Here is a 21,634-nt window from a genome sequence, read left to right on the forward strand (position 1 = left end):
TCAAAGAGAAACTTTCTCAGTTCGTTATCAAATTTTGCTTCGCTGGCTGTCAGACAGTTTATACCACTTATCATGGGCATCGACTAAAACAGAAGTGATTTCAGGCGTTCCCCAAGGTAGTGTTATAGGCTCTTTGCTGTTCCTTATCTATATAAACGATTTGGGAGGCAATCTAAGCAGCTGTCTTCGGTTGTTTGCAGATGATGATGTCGTTTATCGACTAATAAAGTTATCAGAAGATCAAAACAAACTGTAAAACGATTTAGAAAAAATATCTGAATGGTGCGAAAAGTGGCAGTTGACCCTAAATAACGAAAAGTGTGAGGTCATCCACATGAGTGCTAAAAGGAACTCGTTAAACTTCGGTTACACGATAAATCAGTCTAATCTAAAAGCCGTAAATTCAACTAAATACCTATGTATTACAATTACGAACAACTTAAATTTGAAAGAACACACAGAAAATGTTGTGGGGAAGGCTAAACAAATGCTGCATTTTATTGGCAGGACACATAGAAAATGTAACATACCTACTAAGGAGACCGCCTACACTACGCTTGTCCGTCCTCTTATAGAATACTGCTGCGCGGTGTGGGATCCTTACCAGGTAGGATTGGCGGTGTACATCGATAAAGTTAAAAAAAAACGCAGCACGTTTTGTATTATCGCGAAATATGCGAGAGAGTGTCACAGAAATGATACAGGATTTGGGCTGGAAATCATTAAAAGATACGCGTTTTTCGTTGCGACGGAATCTTCCACGAAATTCCAATCACCAACTTTCTCCTCCGAATGCAAAAATATTTTGTTGACACCGACCTACATAAGGCGGAACGATCACCAAGATAAAATAAGGGAAATCAGAGCTCGTATGGAAAGTTATAGGTGTTCATTCTTTCCGTGTGCTTTACGAGATCGGAATAATAGAGAATTGTAAAGGTGGTTCGATGAACCCTCCGCCAGGCACTTAAATGTGATTTGCAGAGTATCCATGTAGATGTAGATACAGATGAAGTGATCAGAAACTGTTGTTGGAGCGTTTGTGCTAAAGACAACCTTAATGTGGGGTAATGAATGTCATTTTTCCTTCTGGTATTGTAATTATGTACCTCATTGATGCTTTTGAACAGCTCAGTAAGCAGTAAGCAGAAGAGGAATGGACATCCCTAACAAGAATTTTGAAAGAAAAGTATCGAAACAAGGAAGCTAATTGCGAGGAACCCATGTCTAACAGAAGATCGACGAAAGGAAGAAGAGCAAATACTCTTCAGGGAAATTCAGGAATACAGATATCTAAGTTACTTAGAAATGAAATAAGTAGGAAAAATGGATACATGGAAAATGTAATGAAATCGAAAAAGAAATGGACTGACTCAGTGTATAAAAAAATCAAAACTACCTTTTGTGAAATTAAAAGCTAGGGCGGTAAAATTAAAGCTCAATGGGAATTCCACTGTTAAATGTAAAGTAGAGATCATAAAGGTGGGAAGAGTACATTGAAGGCCTCTATGAGAGAATGTCAGTACGTGGTAGTTATAGAAGGAGAAACAGGAGTCGACTGGGAAGGTTTAGGGGATCCAGTATTACAATCAGAATTGGAAAAATCTTTGGACGACCTATGATCAAATAAGACGGAAGGGATAGATAACATTCCAATGGAATTTCTGAAATCATTGGGGGAAACGGCAACAAAACGACAATTCACCTATGTGTGTAGAATGTATGAGAATGGCGATTTACCGCCAGACTTTCGGAAAACTCATCCATGCAATTCCAAAGACTGCAACAGCCAACAAGTGCGAAAATTATCGCACAGTTGGATTAACAACTCATGCATCAAAATTGCTGACAAATGTACAGAAGAATGAAACAGACAATTGAGGATTTGTGAGATGAGGATCAGTTTGGCTTTTAGAGAGGCCGTTCTGACGTTGTATTTCATAATGGAAGCAAGACTGAAGAAAAACCAAGACTCATTCATAGAATTTATGGACCGAGGAAAACCGTTCGAGAATGTAAAATGTTGCAAGATATTCCAAATTCTAAGAAAAGGGAAGTAAGCTGTAGGGAAAGACGGGTAAATGTACAAGAACTAAAAGGAAACAGTAGGAATAGAAGACCAAGAAGGAAGAGCTCGTATTAGAAAGGGTGTAAGACAGGGATGTAGTTTTTCAGAACTACAATACAATATATACATCGAAGAAACAATGACGAAAATAAGAGAAATGTTCAAGAGTGGGATTAAAATTCAAGCTGAAAGGATATCACTGAAAAGATTCGCTGATGACATTGCTATTCTCATTGAAAGTGAAGAAGAATTACAGGATTTACTGAATGGAATGAACATTCTAATAAGTGCAGAACATAGATTGTGAGTAAATCGAACAAAGACGAAAGTTATGAGAAGTAGAAGAAATGAGAACAGGGAGAAACTTAAGATCAGGAATGGAAATTGAAAAATCCTACTTTTTGTTACTAACTGAAGAGAGAGACCTTGTAGATGTTACAAACAGCTTCATTATTAGTTTAGAGAAAACCGGCAGTTACGATAGGAATAGCAAGAAATTAACTCCGCCTATTCAACAATTCTAAATAAATACAAATGTGGGTATAGACTCCACCTAACTTCCGCGAGTCGGAACTAAAACCAGAAAAACTAGCACTCAAAGAACTGTGGCCTGCCTAACTTCTCGGCGCGACTCAGTCTTCTGCGGTGGCACAAGAACTTGGCTGATGGACTGCAAGCAGTCGGCGCATGACTCGGTCAACTCTCGCCTAGGGGAACTGTCCGCTATGGTCCCAGGGTTGGCTAAAACAGCCACTCTTCAGGTTCAAAATGGTTCAAATGGCTCTGAGCATTATGGGACTAAACTTCTAAGGTCATCAGTCCCATATAACTTAGAACTACTTAAACCTAACTAACCTGAGGACATCACACAACACCCAGTCATCACGCACTCTTCAGGAAGAGACGTGCTGCCCCCCCAGTCACTTGCGACCGGATGGAGAAGTGGTTTTGTGCCGCGACCAACGAGCCTGGCGAAGTACCCGATGGTCCGTAGTTCTCGGTGCGCCACCAGTCAGTCTGGGTTTATACTCGATGTTCCGGCGTGGCTTCGACGGAGCGCAAGGGCGCCGCCTATTTTGACACAGGTATCGTGACTGTCGTGAGGACTGCCGCTCTCTGCCCTGGTCACAGTAGCAGTCATCCCTGAGACTGGTGCGTCGAGGCGACGGCAAGTCCCAGAGGCCTCGGAGTCTTCGCTGTCTTGGGGGAAAGGGGGGGGGGAGGGGGATCAGGACCAATCGACGTGGGATGAGAGTTTCGCCGACCCGCGTCAGTCCGCTGGAGGTCTTGGGGTGATGCAATGTCTGTAGGTGGGATAAGCGTCTCATCCTGGGAATCTGGAACGAAACGATGTGTTAGTGTGCCCCTCGGGGGTTCAGGCCCATGTCTTGCCCGGACTTGATGACATGTCGATGGCAAGCAGCTGGACTTCGACCATTTTCAGCCTGATCAAAAGGTTGATGAAGGTGGGCTTCCACTGCTGATGAAATCGTTCATACGTCTGCACCTACACAGGATCCTGTGTAGAAAAATGACGCCATCTATTAGTCTTTGATAGAGAGCTATTGTTCTGGGGTACACCAGGGATAATTGTAACCCGTGCGAGCGGTCATCACAGCACAGATTAGGACCCTTCATAAGGAGATGCACGGTAGGAAAGAAAAAGTTAAGTCAATTAATTTTTCCACTTGGGTCTTGAAGGTGCATACCAAACGTTCAGCCAGCACACCCTCGATACCACTAAACAATCCTGCTATTTGCTACTAATTGAGGAGAGCCTCTGTAGATTTTAAAGCTTGTTTATTGGCTTGCAGAAATTGATGGTTACAATGGTGATAACAAGAAATTAGCTCCACCTCCTCAGCGGTGCTACCTAAACACAGTTCTGAGATACAGACTCCAACTAGCTCCCGGAAGCCGGAAATAAAACCGTAAAGAGTAGCACTCGCTAAACTGTTACATACTACACTACTGGCCATTAAAATTGCTACACCAAGAAGAAATGCGGATGATAAACGGGTATTCATTGGACAAATATATTATACCAGAACTGAAATGTGATTACATTTTCACGCAATTTGGGTGCATAGATCCTGAGAAATCAGTATCTAGAACAACCACCTCTGGCCGTAATAATAGCCTTGATAAGCCTGGGCATTGAGTCAAACAGAGCTTGGATGGCGTGTACAGGTACAGCTGCCCATGCAGCTTCAACACGATACCACAGTTCATGAAGAGTAGTGACTGGCGTATTGTGACGAGCCAGTTGTCGGCCACCATTGACCAGACGTTTTCAATTGGTGAGAGATCTGGAGAATGTGCTGGCCAGGGCAGCAGTCGAACATTTTCTGTATCCAGAAAGGCCCGTACAGGACCTGCAAGATGCGGTCGTGCATTATCCTGCTGAAATGTAGGGTTTCGCTGCGATCGAATGACGGGTAGAACCACGGGTCGTAACACATCTGAAATGTAACGTCCACTGTTCAAAGCCCCGTCAATGCGAACAAGAGGTGACCGAGACGTGTAACCAGTGGCACCACATACCGTCACGCCGGGTGATGCGCCAGTATGGTGATGACGAATACACGCTTCAATGTGCGTCAATGCGATGTCGCCAAACACGGATGCAACCATCATGATGCTGTAAACAGAACCTGGATTCATCCGAAAAAATGACGTTTTGCCATCCGTGCACCCAGGTTCGTCGTTGAGTACACCATCGCAGGCGCTCCTGTCTGTGCTGCAGCGTCAAGGGTAACCGCAGCCATGGTCTCCGAGCTGATAGTCCATGCTGTTGCAAACGTCGTCGAACTGTTCGTGCAGATGGTTGTTGTCTTGCAAACGTCCCCACCTGCTGACTCAGGTGTCGAGACGTGGCTGCACGATCCGTTACAGCCATGCGGATAAGATGCCTGTCATCTCGACTGCTAGTGATACGAGGCCGTTGGGCTCCAGCACGGCGTTCCGTATTACCCTTGTGAACCCACCGATTCCATATTCTGCTAAGTCATTGGTTCTTGACCAACGCGAGCAGCAATGTCGCGATACGATAAACCGCAATCGCGATAGGTTACAATCCGACCTTTATGAAAGTCGAAGCGTGATGGTACGCATTTCTCCTCCTTACACGAGACATCACAACAACGTTTCACTAGGCAACGCCGGTCAACTACTGTTTGTGTATAAGAAATCGGTTGGAAACTTTTCTCATGTCAGCACGTTGTAGGTGTCACCACCGGCGCCAACCTTGTGTGAATGCTCTGAAAAGCTAATCATTGGCATATCACAGCATCTTCTTCCTGTCTGTTAAATTTCGCGTCTGTAGCACGTCATCTTCGTGGTGTAGCAATTTTAATGGCCAGTAGTGTACAAAGCCTAACTACTCGGCGTGGTGCAGTCTTCTCCGCTGGCACATCAACGATAGCTTGAGTGATGGACTGCAAGCAGTCGACGGATGACTCGGCTAGCTCTTGCTAGTGGAACTGTCCACAGTGGTCCCTGGGTTGGCTTAAGTAATCATTCTTTGGGAAGAGGCGTGCCGCCCCTGGTCACTAGTGACTAGATGGAGCCGCGCTTTTGTAGTGCGGCCAGCGGCCTCTTGCTGGTTCTTGACGTGGTACCGGGTCGTCCGCACCACTCGATGTTCATTCTAGCGGTCTGGCTTTATACTTGCCGTTCCCGCGTGGCTGCTACGGAGCGCACAAGCGTAGCCTACTGTGACCAGCGCATGGTAACTGTCGTGAGGGTTGATGAAGGTAGTTGAAGGAATTCTGCTACCTAGGCAGTAAAATAAACTATAATGGTCGGAGGAAATAGGACATAAAAAGGAGGCTTGTACTAACAAAAAGGACATTCCTGGCCAAGGGAAGTCTACTAGTATCAAATATAGGCCTTAATTTGAGGAAGAAACTTCTCAGAATGTACGTTTGGAACTTAGGATTGTACGGCAGTGAAACATGGCCTGTGAGTATACCAGAGCAGAAGGGAATCTAAGCATCTGAGATGTGATATTAGAAAATGGTTCAAATGGCGCTGAGCACTATGGGACTTAACATCTATGGTCATCAGTCCCCTAGAACTTAGAACTACTTAAACCTAACTAACCTAAGGACATCACACAACACCCAGCGATCACGAGGCAGAGAAAATCCCTGACCCCGCCGGGAATAGAACCCGGGAACCCGGGCGTGGGAAGCGAGAACGCTACCGCACGACCACGAGATGCGGGCGATATTAGAACAGAATGTGGGTAATTAGGTTGGATAGCGTAAGGAAGGGGGAGGTTCTCCGCAGAATCGGAGAAAAAAGGAATATGTGGAAAACACTGACAAGAAGAAGAGACAGAATGATACGACATATATTAAGACTTTAGGGAATAGCTTCCATGGTACTAGAGAGAACTATAGAAAATAAAATTGCAGTGGAAAACAGAGATTGGAACTGGAATACATCCAGCAAATAATTGAGGATTTGTGTAGCATTTGCCACTATTGAGATGTAAAGAGTGGCACAGGAGAGAAATTTGTAGCGGGCCGCATCAAACTAGTCAAACGACTGACAACAAAATAATCTGGCTTCTCTTTCACATAACTCTGGAAACTTTTGTCTAATATCTTCACAACATTTTTCAATAGGTCCAGTTTCATCTCAAGCAGTGGAACCGATATCTTTGTAAGGCTCAACCAGCGTGACACGAAGGACCATTTACTTTCTGGTTGCTGCTTACGTATTTCTGATCGGCCATTTCTTTTATGTGTAGCGTTGCGTTCTGTTTTTCCACTTGCAGATAAAACAGCAGCGTTAGTGTTCTTTGTCTGCATTCTCATGCGAATGGTGACAGATTTCAAAACCACAAATTGTACCTTCAATAGCGTACATTTTGAAGGCGTGGGGATACGTATTCTAACAGTTTCAGTTGAACAGAGAATCCAGTCAGTCCTGACGACTATCTGTTTCTGTTACACAATCACGCTACTTTCCAACTTGTCATACATAACGATCAACAATCGCCAAGATATATTCCATCCCGACCTTTGACATAAGATGCAACTTTGTCAAACAAAGGCATTGCTGGAGACCGTGGGTCTTGTATGAAATAAACTGTTGATGGTTTACAGCACCCAGCCACACATTGGTTTTAGTTGCCTTATTTAAAAAGTATCGTTCGTATTTATACAGTACATCTTCGGACATTAAAACATGTGATGCATTGTTTTACTGGTGAGTTGCCTGGAAACTCAGGTCTGGAGCATTTGTTTTCACAGTTTTCTTCCAGCGAATCATATTTGTAATGTTATTTCTATTTTCACGACCACGTAAGTCGGCTTTATAATGCAAACCGACGTATGTGATCCTGAAAATCTCTCAATGAGCTCGAGTCGACCATTCGCCTTCTCTCAATTTTATCGCTTTGCAACGCTACGCCTAGATGTTTAATCGAAGTGAGTGTGTCAAGCAATACACCTCTAATACTGTTTTCGTACGTTAGAGGACAGTTTTTCCTACTCATCTGCCCTGACTCCCATTTTTCTACATTTAGAGTAATCTGATATTCATCACACAAAATAGAAATTGCATCTTAGTGATCCTGTAGCCTCTTTTAGGCAGTCAGCGACGACAGTTTCCCGCAGTTACCAGCAAACAGTCACAATTCGCTGCTCACCCTAATCATCGGATCGTAAATGTACACTCACTGGCCTGCAAAACTTAGGGACGAAAGTAACTTTTGTATGATGAGTCACAGCCGAGTCACATAACTCGATGAAACTTGCTCGGATCTCACATAGAAAGAACTACTGTTTTATAGTGCAGAAGGTAACTGAAAGAAATACGCAATGAGACGAACAGAAATGACACTTTTATTCAATGACGACAATTGCACCGAAACCACTGCGATTCATGATGGTCCCGGGGAAATTCCAAAAGACAGTACATTGTTCATAATAGGGGCTGTGATCAACACGGGCAGCAATGCGTGGTTTGTACCGCGCTCACATGTTGGCCACGGAGATGGTTAAGAGTCGTTGAGGTAGGTCGTTCCATTCCTTCATCATCGCGGTTGATGATTTCTGGATGATGGCTGGCGCCCGTGTACGTGCTGCTAATCGTCTCCCCAACGCGTTTCAGACTTGCTCGATGGGTTTTAAGTCGGGGAAACGGGCAGGCCAGTCAAGTGGGTGAACATCCTTTCGTTATAAGAGTTCCTTCACCTTCGTTGTTCGGTGCGGTCGCGGCACTGTCATCTATAAAAATGATGTCAGAGCCGAATGTACCTCTGAAAAGACGCCCCTGGGGAAAGAGTACAATGTCACAGTAACCTTGAAAGGCCAGTGTCCAAAGAGTTGAAGGTCAGTACGTCCATACTACATGGTACCTTGTCGCACCTAGATTACCAAACCGAACATAACTAACAAAATTCACAGATGCATTACGTGTTTCCATCTCCCACCATATAAAGTTACGTCCAGCGTTGTCGAAGTGACTATTTTCGTGTTCCAGGTGATTTGGTGTGTGTGTGTGTGTGTCGGGGGGGGGGGGGGGCTGGGAGGGGGGAGGCATAATGTTGCATGGGCGCTCTATCCTCCAAACGCTCTCTCCTCGCTTGTCAACGTTATTGAGATACTGTACTCCCGCTCCACGTGCGTTGTTTTAGGTGTGTGTTCGACCCTGACTTCATTTTTATGCATACCAGTGCGCGAACATATCGAACAGCGCAGATGGAGGAGTTCTTGAAACAAGAGGGCACTCAGCGAATGTATATTCAGCGAATGGACTGCCCCGCCGTAACTTCATCGAGCATGTTTGGGATGGATTGGGGAGACATACTCCAGCACTTCCGTATACACCAGCGACCATGCAGCAGTTGTCAACCGCACTGGTGGCGGAAGTGAACACCCAACCACAGGAACTACTGCCCAACCTTGTGGCCAGCATGGAAGCGAATTGCAAAGTATTGCTGTGGTGTCAGCGCCAGACACCACACTTGCTAGGTGGTAGCCTTTTAAATCGGCCGCGGTCCGCTAGTATACGACGGACCCGCGTGTCGCCACTGTCAGTAATTGCAGACCGAGCGCCACCACACGGCAGGTCTAGAGAGACTTACTAGCACTCGCCCCAGTTGTACAGCCGACGTTGCTAGCCACGGTTCACTGAGAATTACGCTCTCATTTGGCGAGACGATAGTTAGCAGAGCCTTCAGATAAGTCAATTGCTACGACCTAGCAAGGCGCCAATTATCCTTTGCTATGTATCTAATGACGCATATACTGTATCAACAAGACCAATGTTCACCAATTGTGGATTAAAGTTAAGTATTCCAGCAGCTACGTACTTTTCTTTATAGCATTCATTACGTATCCTGTTTCAGACCTCACGCCAGCCTGCGTGAGTTTAAGCGCGTGGCTTTCGGTTACCCGTCACTGTGGATTGGCTGTCTTGCCAGTCCACAACAATTGCTGTCTGTAGCAATCGCACGCCCTATTAAGAACCGTGTCCCGCCGTTTGTGATGTCCAGATGATCAACATGATCTGCAATTTATGTTGATGATGATGAAGTCCCATACTCCGAGGAGCGTAGTGGACGATGCGGGAGACCCGCACCGCTGTACTAGGCAAGGTCCTAGTGAAGGTGGTTTGCCATTGCCTTCCTCTGACCGTAATGGGAATGTATGGTAATGATGACGACACAACAACACCCAGTCAGCTCGGGGCAGAAAAAAATCCCTGACCCCTCCGGGAATCGAACCTGGGACCCCGTGAGCTGGAAGCGAGAACGCTACCGCAAGACACTATCTTTGAAAAAAAAACTGCATCAAGAAAGACGATAACATCTGATTTAAAGCTATGTCTACCAACACTTCTTGTACAGATTTCAGTAAGTTTTAGCAACCGACAACTGTAGACTCATAATCTCTTTGAAACTTCCTAGCAGATTGGAAATTTTTGCTGGACTGATAATCGACCCTGGAACCTAGTCTTTGGGGCAATGGTCCTATTGACTGATCTGTCCAGATGCGACTCGCAACCCGATCTCACAGTTCCACTTCCGCAGATAGTTCTAATCTGCGAAAATCTACAAACTGAAAGATTAATTTGGATGTAATCTCATGCTCTGTGACTGTAATGACTAACTCACTATATCCAGTTCTGTACATCAAATAGAGCCATACCGACAATTGAGGCCGGCCGGGGTGGCCGAGCGGTTCTAGGCGCTACAGTCTGGAACCGCGCGACCGCTACGGTCGCAGGTTCGAATCCTGCCTAAGGCATGGATGTGTGTGACGTCCTTAGGTTAGTTAGGTTTAAGTAGTTGTAAGTGCTAGGGGACTGATGACCTCAGCAGTTACGCCCCATAGTGCTCAGAGCCATTTGAACCATTTTGAACCGACAATTGATGTAGAATATGAACAGGGCTCAGTTAACAGGTAAATTTCTCCAAATTTTTGGGTGTTTACATTGATGACAACTTGAACTGGAAGAAGCATATTACTGAGTTACTCAAACAATTAAGTTCAGCTTCTTTCGCTCTTCATATAATCGCTAGTCTTCGTAATAAACAGATCAGCCTCCTAACGTACTTTGCATATTTCCACTCAATAATGTCTTATGGAATAGTTTACTGGGGTAACTCACCACTCAGACATAAAGTATTGATTGTACAAAAGAGAGCAGTGAGAATAATTAGTGGTGTTCACTCAAGGACGTCATTTAGGCACCTAGTTAAGGAGTTAGGTATTTTAACTGCACCATCAGAGTATATATAATCACTAATGAAATTCGTTATAAATAATCCATCTCATTTCGCGAAGAACAGTGATGTTCATACAACAGTAACACATTTTTCAATGACCTTTCCTATCCGTTATTGAAGCTGTCGGTTTCTCAAAAAGGAGTACATTATTCTGCAACAAAAATCTTTGATCATTTGCCCAACAACATAAAGTGTCTGGCAGGTAGCAGATCAAGTTTTAAATCTATCTTAAAATCATTTCTTTTGGACAACTCCTTCTATTCCATGGACGAGTTTCTGTTTCAGAGCTGGTGAAAAATAAAAAAATAAAAAAATAAATGTCTACCTCTAAATGTAGTTGCATGTGTATGTAGAGCTAAATATTTCAGTAATATTAACACTATATATATATATATATATATATATATATACATATATATATATATATATATGGTATTACAAAAAGGTACGGCCAAACTTTCAGGAAATATTCCTCACACACAAAGAAAGAAAATATGTTATGTGGACATGTGTCCGGAAACGCTTACTTTCCATGTTAGAGCTCTTTTATTACTTCTCTTCAAATGGAAACACACAGCAATAGAACGTACCAGCGTGACTTCACTTTGTTACAGGAAATGTTCAAAATGTCCTCCGTTATCGAGGGTATATGCATCCACCCTCCGTCGAATGGAATCCCTGATGCACTGATGCAGCCCTCGAGAATGGCGTATTGTATCACAGCCGTCCACAATACGAGCACGAAGAGTCTCTACATTTGGTACCGGGGTTCCGTAGACAAGAGCTTTCAAATGTCCCCATAAATGAAAGTCGAGAGGGTTGAGGTCAGGAGAGCGTGGAGGCCATGGAATTGGTCCGCCTCTACCAATCCATCGGTCACCGAATCTGTTGTTGAGAAGCGTACGAACACTTCGACTGAAATGTGCAGGAGCTCCATCGTGTATGAACCACATGTTACGTCGTACTTGTAAAGGCACATGCCTAGCAGCACAGGTAGAGTATCCCGTATGAAATCATGATAACGTGCTCCATTGAGCGTAGGTGGAAGAACATGGGGCCCAATCAAGACATCACCAACAATGCCTGCCCAAACGTTCACAGGAAATCTGTGTTGATGGCGTGATTGCACAATTGCGTCCGGATTCTCGTCAGCCCACACATGTTGATTGTGAAAATTTACAATTTTATCACGTTGGAATGAAGCCTCATCCGTAAAGAGAACATTTGCACTGAAATGAGGATTGACACATTGTTGGATGAACCATTCGCAGAAGTGTACCCGTGGAGGCCAATCAGCTGCTGAGAGTGCCTGCACACGCTGTACATGGTACGGAAACGACTGGTTCTCCCGTAGCACTCTCCATACAGTGACGTGGTCAACGTTACCTTGTATAGCAGCAACGTCTCTGACGCTGACATTAGGGTTATCGTCAACTGCACGAAGAATTGCCTCGTCCATTGCAGGTGTCCTCGTCGTTCTAGGTCTTCCCCAGTCGCGAGTCATAGACTGGAATGTTCCGTGCTCCCTAAGACGCCGATCAATTGCTTCGAACGTCTTCCTGTCGGGACACCTTCGTTCTGGAAATCTGTCTCGATACAAACGTACCGCACCACGGCTATTGCCCCGTGCTAATCCATACATCAAATGGACATCTGCCAACTCCGCATTTGTAAACATTGCACTGACTACAAAACCACGTTCGTGATGAACACTAACCTGTTGATGCTACGTACTGATGTGCTTGATGCTAGTACTGTAGAGTCGCATGTCAACACAAGCACCGAAGTCAACATTACCTTCCTTCAATTGGGCCAACTGGCGGTGAATCAAGGAAGTACAGTACATACTGACGAAACTAAAATGAGCTCTAACATGGAAATTACACGTTTCCGGACACATGTACACATAACATATTTTCTTTATTTGTGTGTGAGGAATGTTTCAAGAAAGTTTGGACGTACCTTTGTGTAACACCCTGTATATATATACATTGTAATCTGACTTGTTCCACATCATATCGACAAAATAATCATCAAAATGATCTACGAACATGACATAACTAAACTAAACTAAACATACAACGCTCCCAGAGTATTAATGACGTGCCGGTGACGACAGGAACGCTTCCCGTGGACGATGGAGCAGCAGTCGCTGGCGCTGGGTGCCTTCTACTGGAGCTATGTGGTGGCGCTGGTGCCCGGTGGTCTGCTGGCGCAGCGTTTCGGCGCCAAGCGCGTCTTCGGGGGCGCCAACCTTCTCTGCGCATTCGCCTCGCTGCTCATACCTGTGGCGGCGCGCACACATCTCTTCCTGCTGGTCGCCGTGCGCCTGGTGCAGGGCGCCGCCTCGGCAAGTATCCGCACCGATTACGCGAGCAGCTCTTTCTACACTACTGGCAAAATAAAACTGGCCGAGAAAATATTTCATGCACCTCGATATATGCAACCTGCAACCTGTAGGTTGAGTTGCATATCTTACGACGCAATAAATATTTTCTGGGCCACTTTCATTTTTACCGTACTGTTTAAAACATGATGTAAATGTCGATACAGTCAACAGAAATAATGTGCACTGCCACAAAGCGACCAATAGTTTCTAAAAAGCACGATGTGGATGTTGATGAGGTCAACGGAGATATATTTTTTCCTTTATTTATTGACATTGGGCACTCTCCACACAGCCATAAAGGGTATAAATATACAGGGTGCTCCAGGAGGAATGATCAAGGAGGAATGGTCAATATTCAGGGACGTTAATTAGAAGCAGAAAGCTTCATGTGAACATGTGCCCTATTACAAATGGTTTCCGAGAAAAAACGCGCTTAATATACATCTACTTAGGGGTGCAAAAAAAATGTATCCACTGTTTAAAAGTCCATAACCTGCAAACTAATTGACGGAGTTGTCACATTTTTGGTGAAAGTGTAGCTGAAAGTCCAACTTACAGATATCACTGTAGGTGTCCGAAATGATCGCCATTAACATCCACACACAAACGATGCCGCCGAACTGCAGCACGAACTACTGACTGCAACGTATTCAGTTGGATATTTGCACATGAATGTACGATGGATTCTCGAAGTTCATCCAATGTGCTTGGCTTTTGTCGATAAACGGCGTCCTTTAGCGCTCTCCACAGGTAAAATTCCAGAGGAGTTAGGTCGAACGTGGTGGATACTCCACAGCACCTCTACGGCCTATCCATCTTCCTGGTAGAGTTTCGTCGAGATACGTCCTAACACGATTTTGGTAGTGGGCTGGGGCACCATCTTGTTGAAAGTAAACTCTTCCGTCTCCATACAAGTCTCGGATGGCAGGTAAAATGGATGTCTGAAGCTTTCGAGGGTACACCTCACCAGTAACTGTGCCGTCAAATAAGAATGGCCCAATCAAGCCCCCGTAAGAGAACCCACACCACACATTTACTCCTGGCAAATTCACTGCTTTGTGTACATGGACGTTAGGATTTTCGGCGGCCCAGTAAATGGAATTGTGACGATTTACTGTACCATTGAGTTTGAACTGGGCCTCATCAGACCACACAGTCATCTCTGCAAACTCTTCATCGTTGCACACCATATTAGTAAACCACTCGCAGCACTCCATACTACGATCTGGGTCGTCCTCGTTCATTGCGTGTAGCAATCGTGGGATGTAGCACTTCCACTATGCTGTTTTCAAATTTTGCCGAACACTTGAGCGACTCACTTCAGTTTCACGGTTACACTGTCTCACAGACTTCTGTGGTGAGCGAGTGAATTGTTGTAACACACGATGGGAGTTAGCTGGACTGGTTACTGTTACAGGTCGTCCAGATGGTTGTTTCTGTACATCTTTAACGCAACCTTCGGCTTCAGATTTGTCTTGAATGCGACGAATCATTAAAGGTGTCTGTGGCTCTTTTTGATACTCATTTCGCCATTGCCGTTGAACCTCATTATTGTTTTCGTACTTAAAATACCACTTCAAAACTGACTTCCTTTCATCGAATGTAAGCCTTGCGCCAGCCATGTTTACTCGAGTAACTAGGTGCAACTAAGAACAAAACACTATCTGGCGACTGTCATCTGACAAAACAAAACAACGCAATACAACGCTTGTGTGGCGATTGCCGGAACTACAAACTATTACACTACCGAAGATGAGACAACTCCGTCCATTAGTTTGCCAGTTATGGACTTTTAAACAATGGGTACATTTTTTGGACCCCTCTGTATTTTAGGGATAGTGATGCTCGCGCATATGTCTCACATAACCAAACTCTCTGACGGTTCATTCTAGCCTAATCATGTGTTTTTGCCGTTAAACTAGCCCGTTGGACGCACGATCGTCCGTGATGTGTTGTGGGTAAATCGGCGCGAGGACTGACAGCGTATCAGAGAGAAGCAGCAGTTAATTGCGTTTGTACTCGCGTTTGGTAAAATGCCATACACGTACCCTAATGAAGAATATGAAGATACGGCGCACGTTTACGGCGTCTGCGATGGTAGTGTTCCTGCTGCTGTCGAAGAATGTCGTCGGTGCTTTCCGACACGTCGAATTCCTGGTCGTACAGTGTTTACCAGGGGTGCAGAACATTGAGTGGAACAGGTATTCTTCCAAGTGGCTAAAATGCCACACGACTTGAATTCTGTTACTGGTCAAAAGACAATAGTCGTAAATAACAATGTATATTAAATGTATTACGTGTCGCAAATCATTGGGAGTAGGGCATATGTTCACGGAAGTTTTGTGCTTCAAATGCTCTTTCCGGTCATATCCCTGAATACCCACCATTCCCTTGCAACACCCTGTGTGAGTGATATATTAAACCATTTAAACTACTCATGAAGTAATTATAACGTAACAATGAAAAGAAGAAATCATAGGACCATACAAAATATCAATACATAAGATCACAGTGTACCTAGATTGTTAGATCGTATTTCATTGGCTGAACACCACATTTAATAGTAGTTCAAATCACTCTTTTGAGTTGAAAGAAACACCGCAGCCAATATCTAAAACATTTTCGGTTTTCTTGTCGCTTCAATTCGAGAATGTTTTACATATCAGTGCCGTCGCGAAAGACTTCTTTTCACTGCAGCCTGTGTTGGAAGAGGAACTTTTGCACTTACAAGTCCTCTGAAAAAAGATTTTTGTTGTATTTTGTATCTGGTGCTCGAGAACAGTTGATGGTTCATGTCTCCGTTTTCACTGCATAAATCATAAAATGGAGAGTCCTTCACGCCGTTTGGAACAGAAGGGATGGAAATTTGCCATGATTTAAGTGCACGCACCTAATCGTAGTTATGAATCATCTTCTTCTATTCCAATCGACAAATGAAGGAGATAATGCTATTTAGGTTGCAATGAGGCATAATGCACTCTATTAGAAATCTTGGTCGAATACCATTATCTCTGCCAGATGCTTCCCGCTTTTTGACTGATTAAACTGAAAGCTTCTTGGTAAGTAAGTCTATCATTTAGGACTTCGCCTAAGTTCATTGTTGGCTTTGCTTCTACTATTTCATTATGAAAGATTCCACTGTGCCTTGGAATACAGAAGAAATTTGTTGCCGTTCTGGTTGCTTGTTTTTAGCAGTTTCTTTAATGTGCTTATAATTATAGGTGACACACTTTTATTTCTTTGTGGTTTCTTAAGGGTCTTTAGAATTCTTAGGGAATCGGTTAATGTCATCGTACTGCTTCGTGAGTGAAATCTTCCATACTTTACTGCTTCTCTAATTGCGGTGACTTCTGCATAGATGGTTGTCTCCGTACGTACGGAATATAGGGCTTAATAATTTCCTGCAGGGTTGTGTATTGCACATCCTGTTTTGTCGGTGTTGATGGTCTTCGACCCGTTCGTAGAAATCTTCGTAGAATTGAGGAAGATGGTATTGAGCAAACCGTTGATTACAAACTTGGAGTTCGGAGAATCTTTATAGTGTACGATATTATCGAAGATTATTTCATTTTATTCTCGGTAGCTGAATGCGGCTAGGAATTCTGGTAAGAGATTGTATTTAAGTAGTTATTTTCATACGAATCCACCATTCAAAATATTTGATAAATATTGGATTTCGTCTATTTCCGGTGAAAGTTACATTTTTCAGTGTCTGGCCAATACTTCATTAATCGTTGATAAAGGGTGTCTTATCTGTGAGATGTGCTTCTCAAGTTTTTCCTCTGGTGGCTCCCCTTCCTAACCAAGAACAGTGACGTGGTTCCAGTGCATATCCGAATGCAGCTACAATGAAGTCTGTCCTGTTTCGATTGCGAATTTCTTGACCCATCGTGATAAAAGATGTATCTATAATCCAAGACTGATCTCAAGAAAGCTGAGCCGAGTTTTCGGGCGAACTCTCCACCATGTTCTGGCCGCACATCTTAGTGCATTCATCTGTACACAAGATGTATAAATGAAAAGTTTCCTGTCACAATATTTTCCTGGTTTATTGAATTACACGACGCACTTAGTACCCAGTGGGTCCAACGTCAGGTGCAAATCGTCTTAATACATAACTTACTTCTGCTCTTGAAAGAGATGAAATGTGTCTTCCTGTTACGAGACGGTTAGAGGTTAGATGGTTAGATGTTATGAAAAACTTACCGAACCATCAACGAAGAATATTTTTAACCTTTTAACGCCAGCAGACGTTGGTTCGTCCTTTCTGTCATCGGACATCGTCACTTAAGGCGCACATTTGTTAATACATTTTAAAAGCACTTCATAGATTTGCGATATGAGTGACGTGAGTGCGGTGACAGTAACGATAAACCAATACCTGATGGGGTTAACAGGTTGAAAATGTTCTTCGTTGATTGTTCGGCAAATTATCATTCTTTGTTTTTTCGACTGTCTCTCATCATATTTTCCGCAGTTTGTTTACAAAATACAAAACCTAACATCTAAGATTCTGATAACAGGAATGTACATTTCACCTCACTCAAGAGCAGAAGTAAATTATGTATTAAGACCATGGAACCACAGGAACCGAAATCTTACGAGTAATTCAATAAAACACGAAAAGGTGTGACTGAAGGCGTTTTTATTCATACTTCCTGTGTATTGTCTACAGTCAGGTTCATAGCTGCAAAAGATGGATGAAATTAAATTGCATTTATTTTTGTTTCTATCTTACGTGAAATATCATTTACATCAGGTGTGCCCATGACAACACTCTACAGGGAATAGTTTAGTTGTCGCATCATTGTTTTACACCGTAAGAAAAGCGATCATACAACGATCTTAACCTACACCAATCAGAGACGAGTGCCACGCCATATCAATGACAATCGGTTTCATACCCGATAGTAATTTGCTGCTGCCAGTGTTGCAGGTCCATCTGAAGCAGTTTCCGAGCGAATATTGCGAAGGGAACGCCTTGAAATAGGCATTTTGAGTCGGGTATCACGCAAAAGGCCATTGCTCATCGCTGCACTTCTTCAATGGGCCAAACAACACAGAATCTGGACAGTAGATGACTGGAGGCATGTAGTGTGGTTGCGTCTTTCCAAATTTCGAGTCGTCGAGTTTGACGACGGGCCAATGAAGCTTTTAACCCGTACAGTGTGGAAGATGTGGATGAGTCAGAGATAGCTCTGTGCTATTTTGGGTGTGTTTTTCGTACTATAATTTGGACTTTCTCTTTCAGGTTACCGCGAACGTGAACTGGATGTTTATTTCACCATTGTTGGTGACCAGTTCTTGCCCTTTCTTTTACATATTCTTGATTATCTTGTTGACACAGTGGTCATCATACAGAGCCGCGTTCACAGGACAGTACCCTTTCATTCCTGTTTGACGAACACTCAGGCATCCTACCGCATCTCAGCTGGTATGCTAAATCAGTACCATGGGTGTAACTATTTGGAACAGTGGGCGAGAAGTAGCGGTCATCATCCCCACAGTTTTGGTAGCGCTACGAGTGCATGGCCTCAGCTGGATATCCCCCACCTGAACAAAACTTGTGAACTGAGGCCACTTTCAATGCTAGATTTTACTGGCGGTGACTAACATATTTTTCCCTCTGCTCATGTGAAAAAAAACGGTGCCATTGTCACATTTACTACCCGTTAGAGGACCTTTCTGCTAGTTTTTACAATGTGTGCAACAGGTATATATAGGCCAAAAACTGACAATTACGCAATGAAGCGTCATTTTTGATCACTTGACTTGAATCTCATGATCATGTTTGGTGTGGTCTCAGCCCTCTTATACAAACCACTGGAGCACTGGCAGCAACTCTGATGGAGAATGGCCTTCTTTCCTTGTTGCGTTCATACACACCATCAATGACAGCATCACACACACCTTATGTGCAATATTACTCTTTGCAGTACTCTCAATTTATAGAAAATCCTTGTGTCCTACTAAGTTATGGTATCCATTTTGTACACGAATTACTTGCTTAGACTGTGTTTGTATGTTTAGTTAAACTGTGTTACATGTTCTACTCTTAAGCTAATTTAATAACATTTAATAACATTGTGAATTATCACTACTTTTGTAGTTTTTTCTCTATCAATGCAATCCATACTGCGCTTATTTTGGGTGGCCTCACCCTGTGAACAGCTGTGACAACAATTCGCTTTGCACAGGGCACAACGTGGCCAGCAATGAACGTGATGGGTAGCCGCTGGATTCCACCCACCGAGCGAAGCAAGTTCATCGCCACCTACCTCGGTAAGCACAAACACTGTTCTGCCATGAGTCTTGCAGAAAAAACTGCAACACGCGTATCGCGTATTTCCTAATGAGCGCACTTTATTGTTCCTTCAAAATGTTATTTTATTGTACTGGTGGATTTTTAGCCACGAGGTCTATTCGGAAGGTGAGGTCCAATCGCGCGCGAAATGGAAACCACACTGAAAATCCAATGAAGCTTTGCACAGATGTGTTTGGCAGTGTCTCTAGTATGCCCTTCGATCGCGTCACGTCGCTCTTTTCGGTTTAGAACGAACAGTGAGCACGCAAGGATGCTTAAAAAATAGTGTCTCCCTCCAGCTATGAGTGCCTGTGGGAGGTTGCACTTGATTTCATGCAGCCCCCATAATGCAACTGTCATGCGTTTCCTTCTTCATTATAATTCTCTGCAGTACACTGCAGGGCCACGAAAACTCTCCTGCTGCGTTTTCGATGGGAAGACTTTGATAGCCCGCCATAAAGCCGGACGTGGCCCCCTCTGATTTTCACGTTTGCACCTAGGTACCGCTGGTTATGAAGACAACACTTTGGCACAGACGGTAAGCTACAGACCAGCGTAGAGAATTGGCAGAAAGCACAGGCGACTCCTTTCTGTGACGAGGGTATTGGAAAATTGGTACAACGCTACGATAGGCGTCTAAGTTGGAGCGATGACTATGTTGAGACGTATCTGGAAGGTGGAGCAAATTGTTGTAAATAAAACATTCTTCATTTTCGCGGTGTTTTCCATTTCGCAAACGGTCGGACCTTACTTTCTGAATAGCCCTCGTACCACAACCTCAGAAATTCTGTTGTTTTCATAGCCCGCCTTTCACAGCGACAGAATATTGATATTGTATCAGATTCTTCTGCAGATGCTTCTACACAGGTTGACGCTGTTTTATATTGTTGATTACTTATGCACACTATTGTAATACATTATTTGCTCTGTCTATCCCTGTTCCAAGAAAATTGTTGACAGTTTTGTTTGAAGACACAATGTGACGATACGTTCTAATGGTCACTCGCGTCAGAACTTTGTATTTCCGTGTTCTGCTGCCACTGATAGAAGTTTCGTAATTATCGAATATCACTAGAGACGGAGCACAAGCTCCGAACCTTTTTGAAGAGTGCGGAAGGCAACTGGCCATGTCATTGTAAAGGAACCATCCCTGTATTCGCCTGATTTTCTGAGAACCACTTAATAATTATTTGAAAGACATCCTTAACAATATCTTCAGCTGCTTTTTCTGGAACGGGATTTATTATAACACTCGTGTCATCTGCGAAAAGTACTAGTTCCATTTGCTGAACGTTAAGTGGGGGGTCATTCACATGAATAAAGAACAGCAGAGAACCTGAAATTGAACCCTGTGGGACTCCCTTTGTGGTAACTCCCCATTCACTAGAATTTACCACCCTCCCAACATTATTTGTGCTATTCAGCACAACTTCTTGCTTTCTGTTCATTAAGTGTGATTCAAACCGTCTGTGTGTATAGCCTTCAATTCCATAAAACCTGCGTTTTTCTAAGAGTGTGACATGATCCACACAGTCAAATGCCTTGGAGAGATCACAAAAAATACCAACTGGCGATAATTTGTTATTTAGGGCTTGTACTACTTAATGGGTAAATGTGTAGATAGCATTGTCAGTCGAGTAACCCTTCCGGAATCCGAACTGTGACACGCTGAGTAAATTATTTTCACTTAAATGTAAGACTACTCTTGAACACGTAACTTTTTCGAATATTTTAGAAAATGAAGTCAGCAATGAGATTGGTCTATAATTATTTAAGTCACTCTTGTCGCCTTTCTTATGAAGATGTTTGACAATTGCGTATTTCTATCTGTCTGGAAAAATTCCCTGTGCCATCGAAGCATTAGCTACATATATCGCTAAAGACTGCACTTATTAAATTAGAACAACACTTCAAAATTTTGTTACAGTCTCCATCAACACTACAAGAGCTCTTGTTTTTCGGTATATTTATAATTCCCTTAATTTCAGTGGGGGATGTTGGTGCTATTTCCAAAGGCCTAAAGTCCTGAGGAATGACAGCAAAAGGAAACTGATGTTATATCCTTCTCTTAAGAATGTCGTACAGACATATCATCGTTTAACTGTAGCACAGACAGCCGAGTGG

General features: G+C 43.5%; 1 protein-coding gene across 1 annotated transcript in view; it reads left to right on the top strand.

The window, feature by feature from the left end:
* LOC124775195 (sialin-like) overlaps nt 1-21,634 on the top strand; it is a 526,531-nt gene that overhangs the window by 337,118 nt on the left and 167,779 nt on the right. Inside the window, exons 5-6 of the mRNA XM_047250034.1 lie at nt 12,937-13,167; nt 19,404-19,488. Of these exons, the coding sequence (XP_047105990.1) occupies nt 12,937-13,167; nt 19,404-19,488 (316 nt within the window). The remainder of the gene's footprint in view (nt 1-12,936; nt 13,168-19,403; nt 19,489-21,634) is intronic.

The sequence above is a fragment of the Schistocerca piceifrons genome, chromosome 2 (assembly GCF_021461385.2).
Source record: "Schistocerca piceifrons isolate TAMUIC-IGC-003096 chromosome 2, iqSchPice1.1, whole genome shotgun sequence".
Taxonomy (NCBI): domain Eukaryota; kingdom Metazoa; phylum Arthropoda; class Insecta; order Orthoptera; family Acrididae; genus Schistocerca; species Schistocerca piceifrons.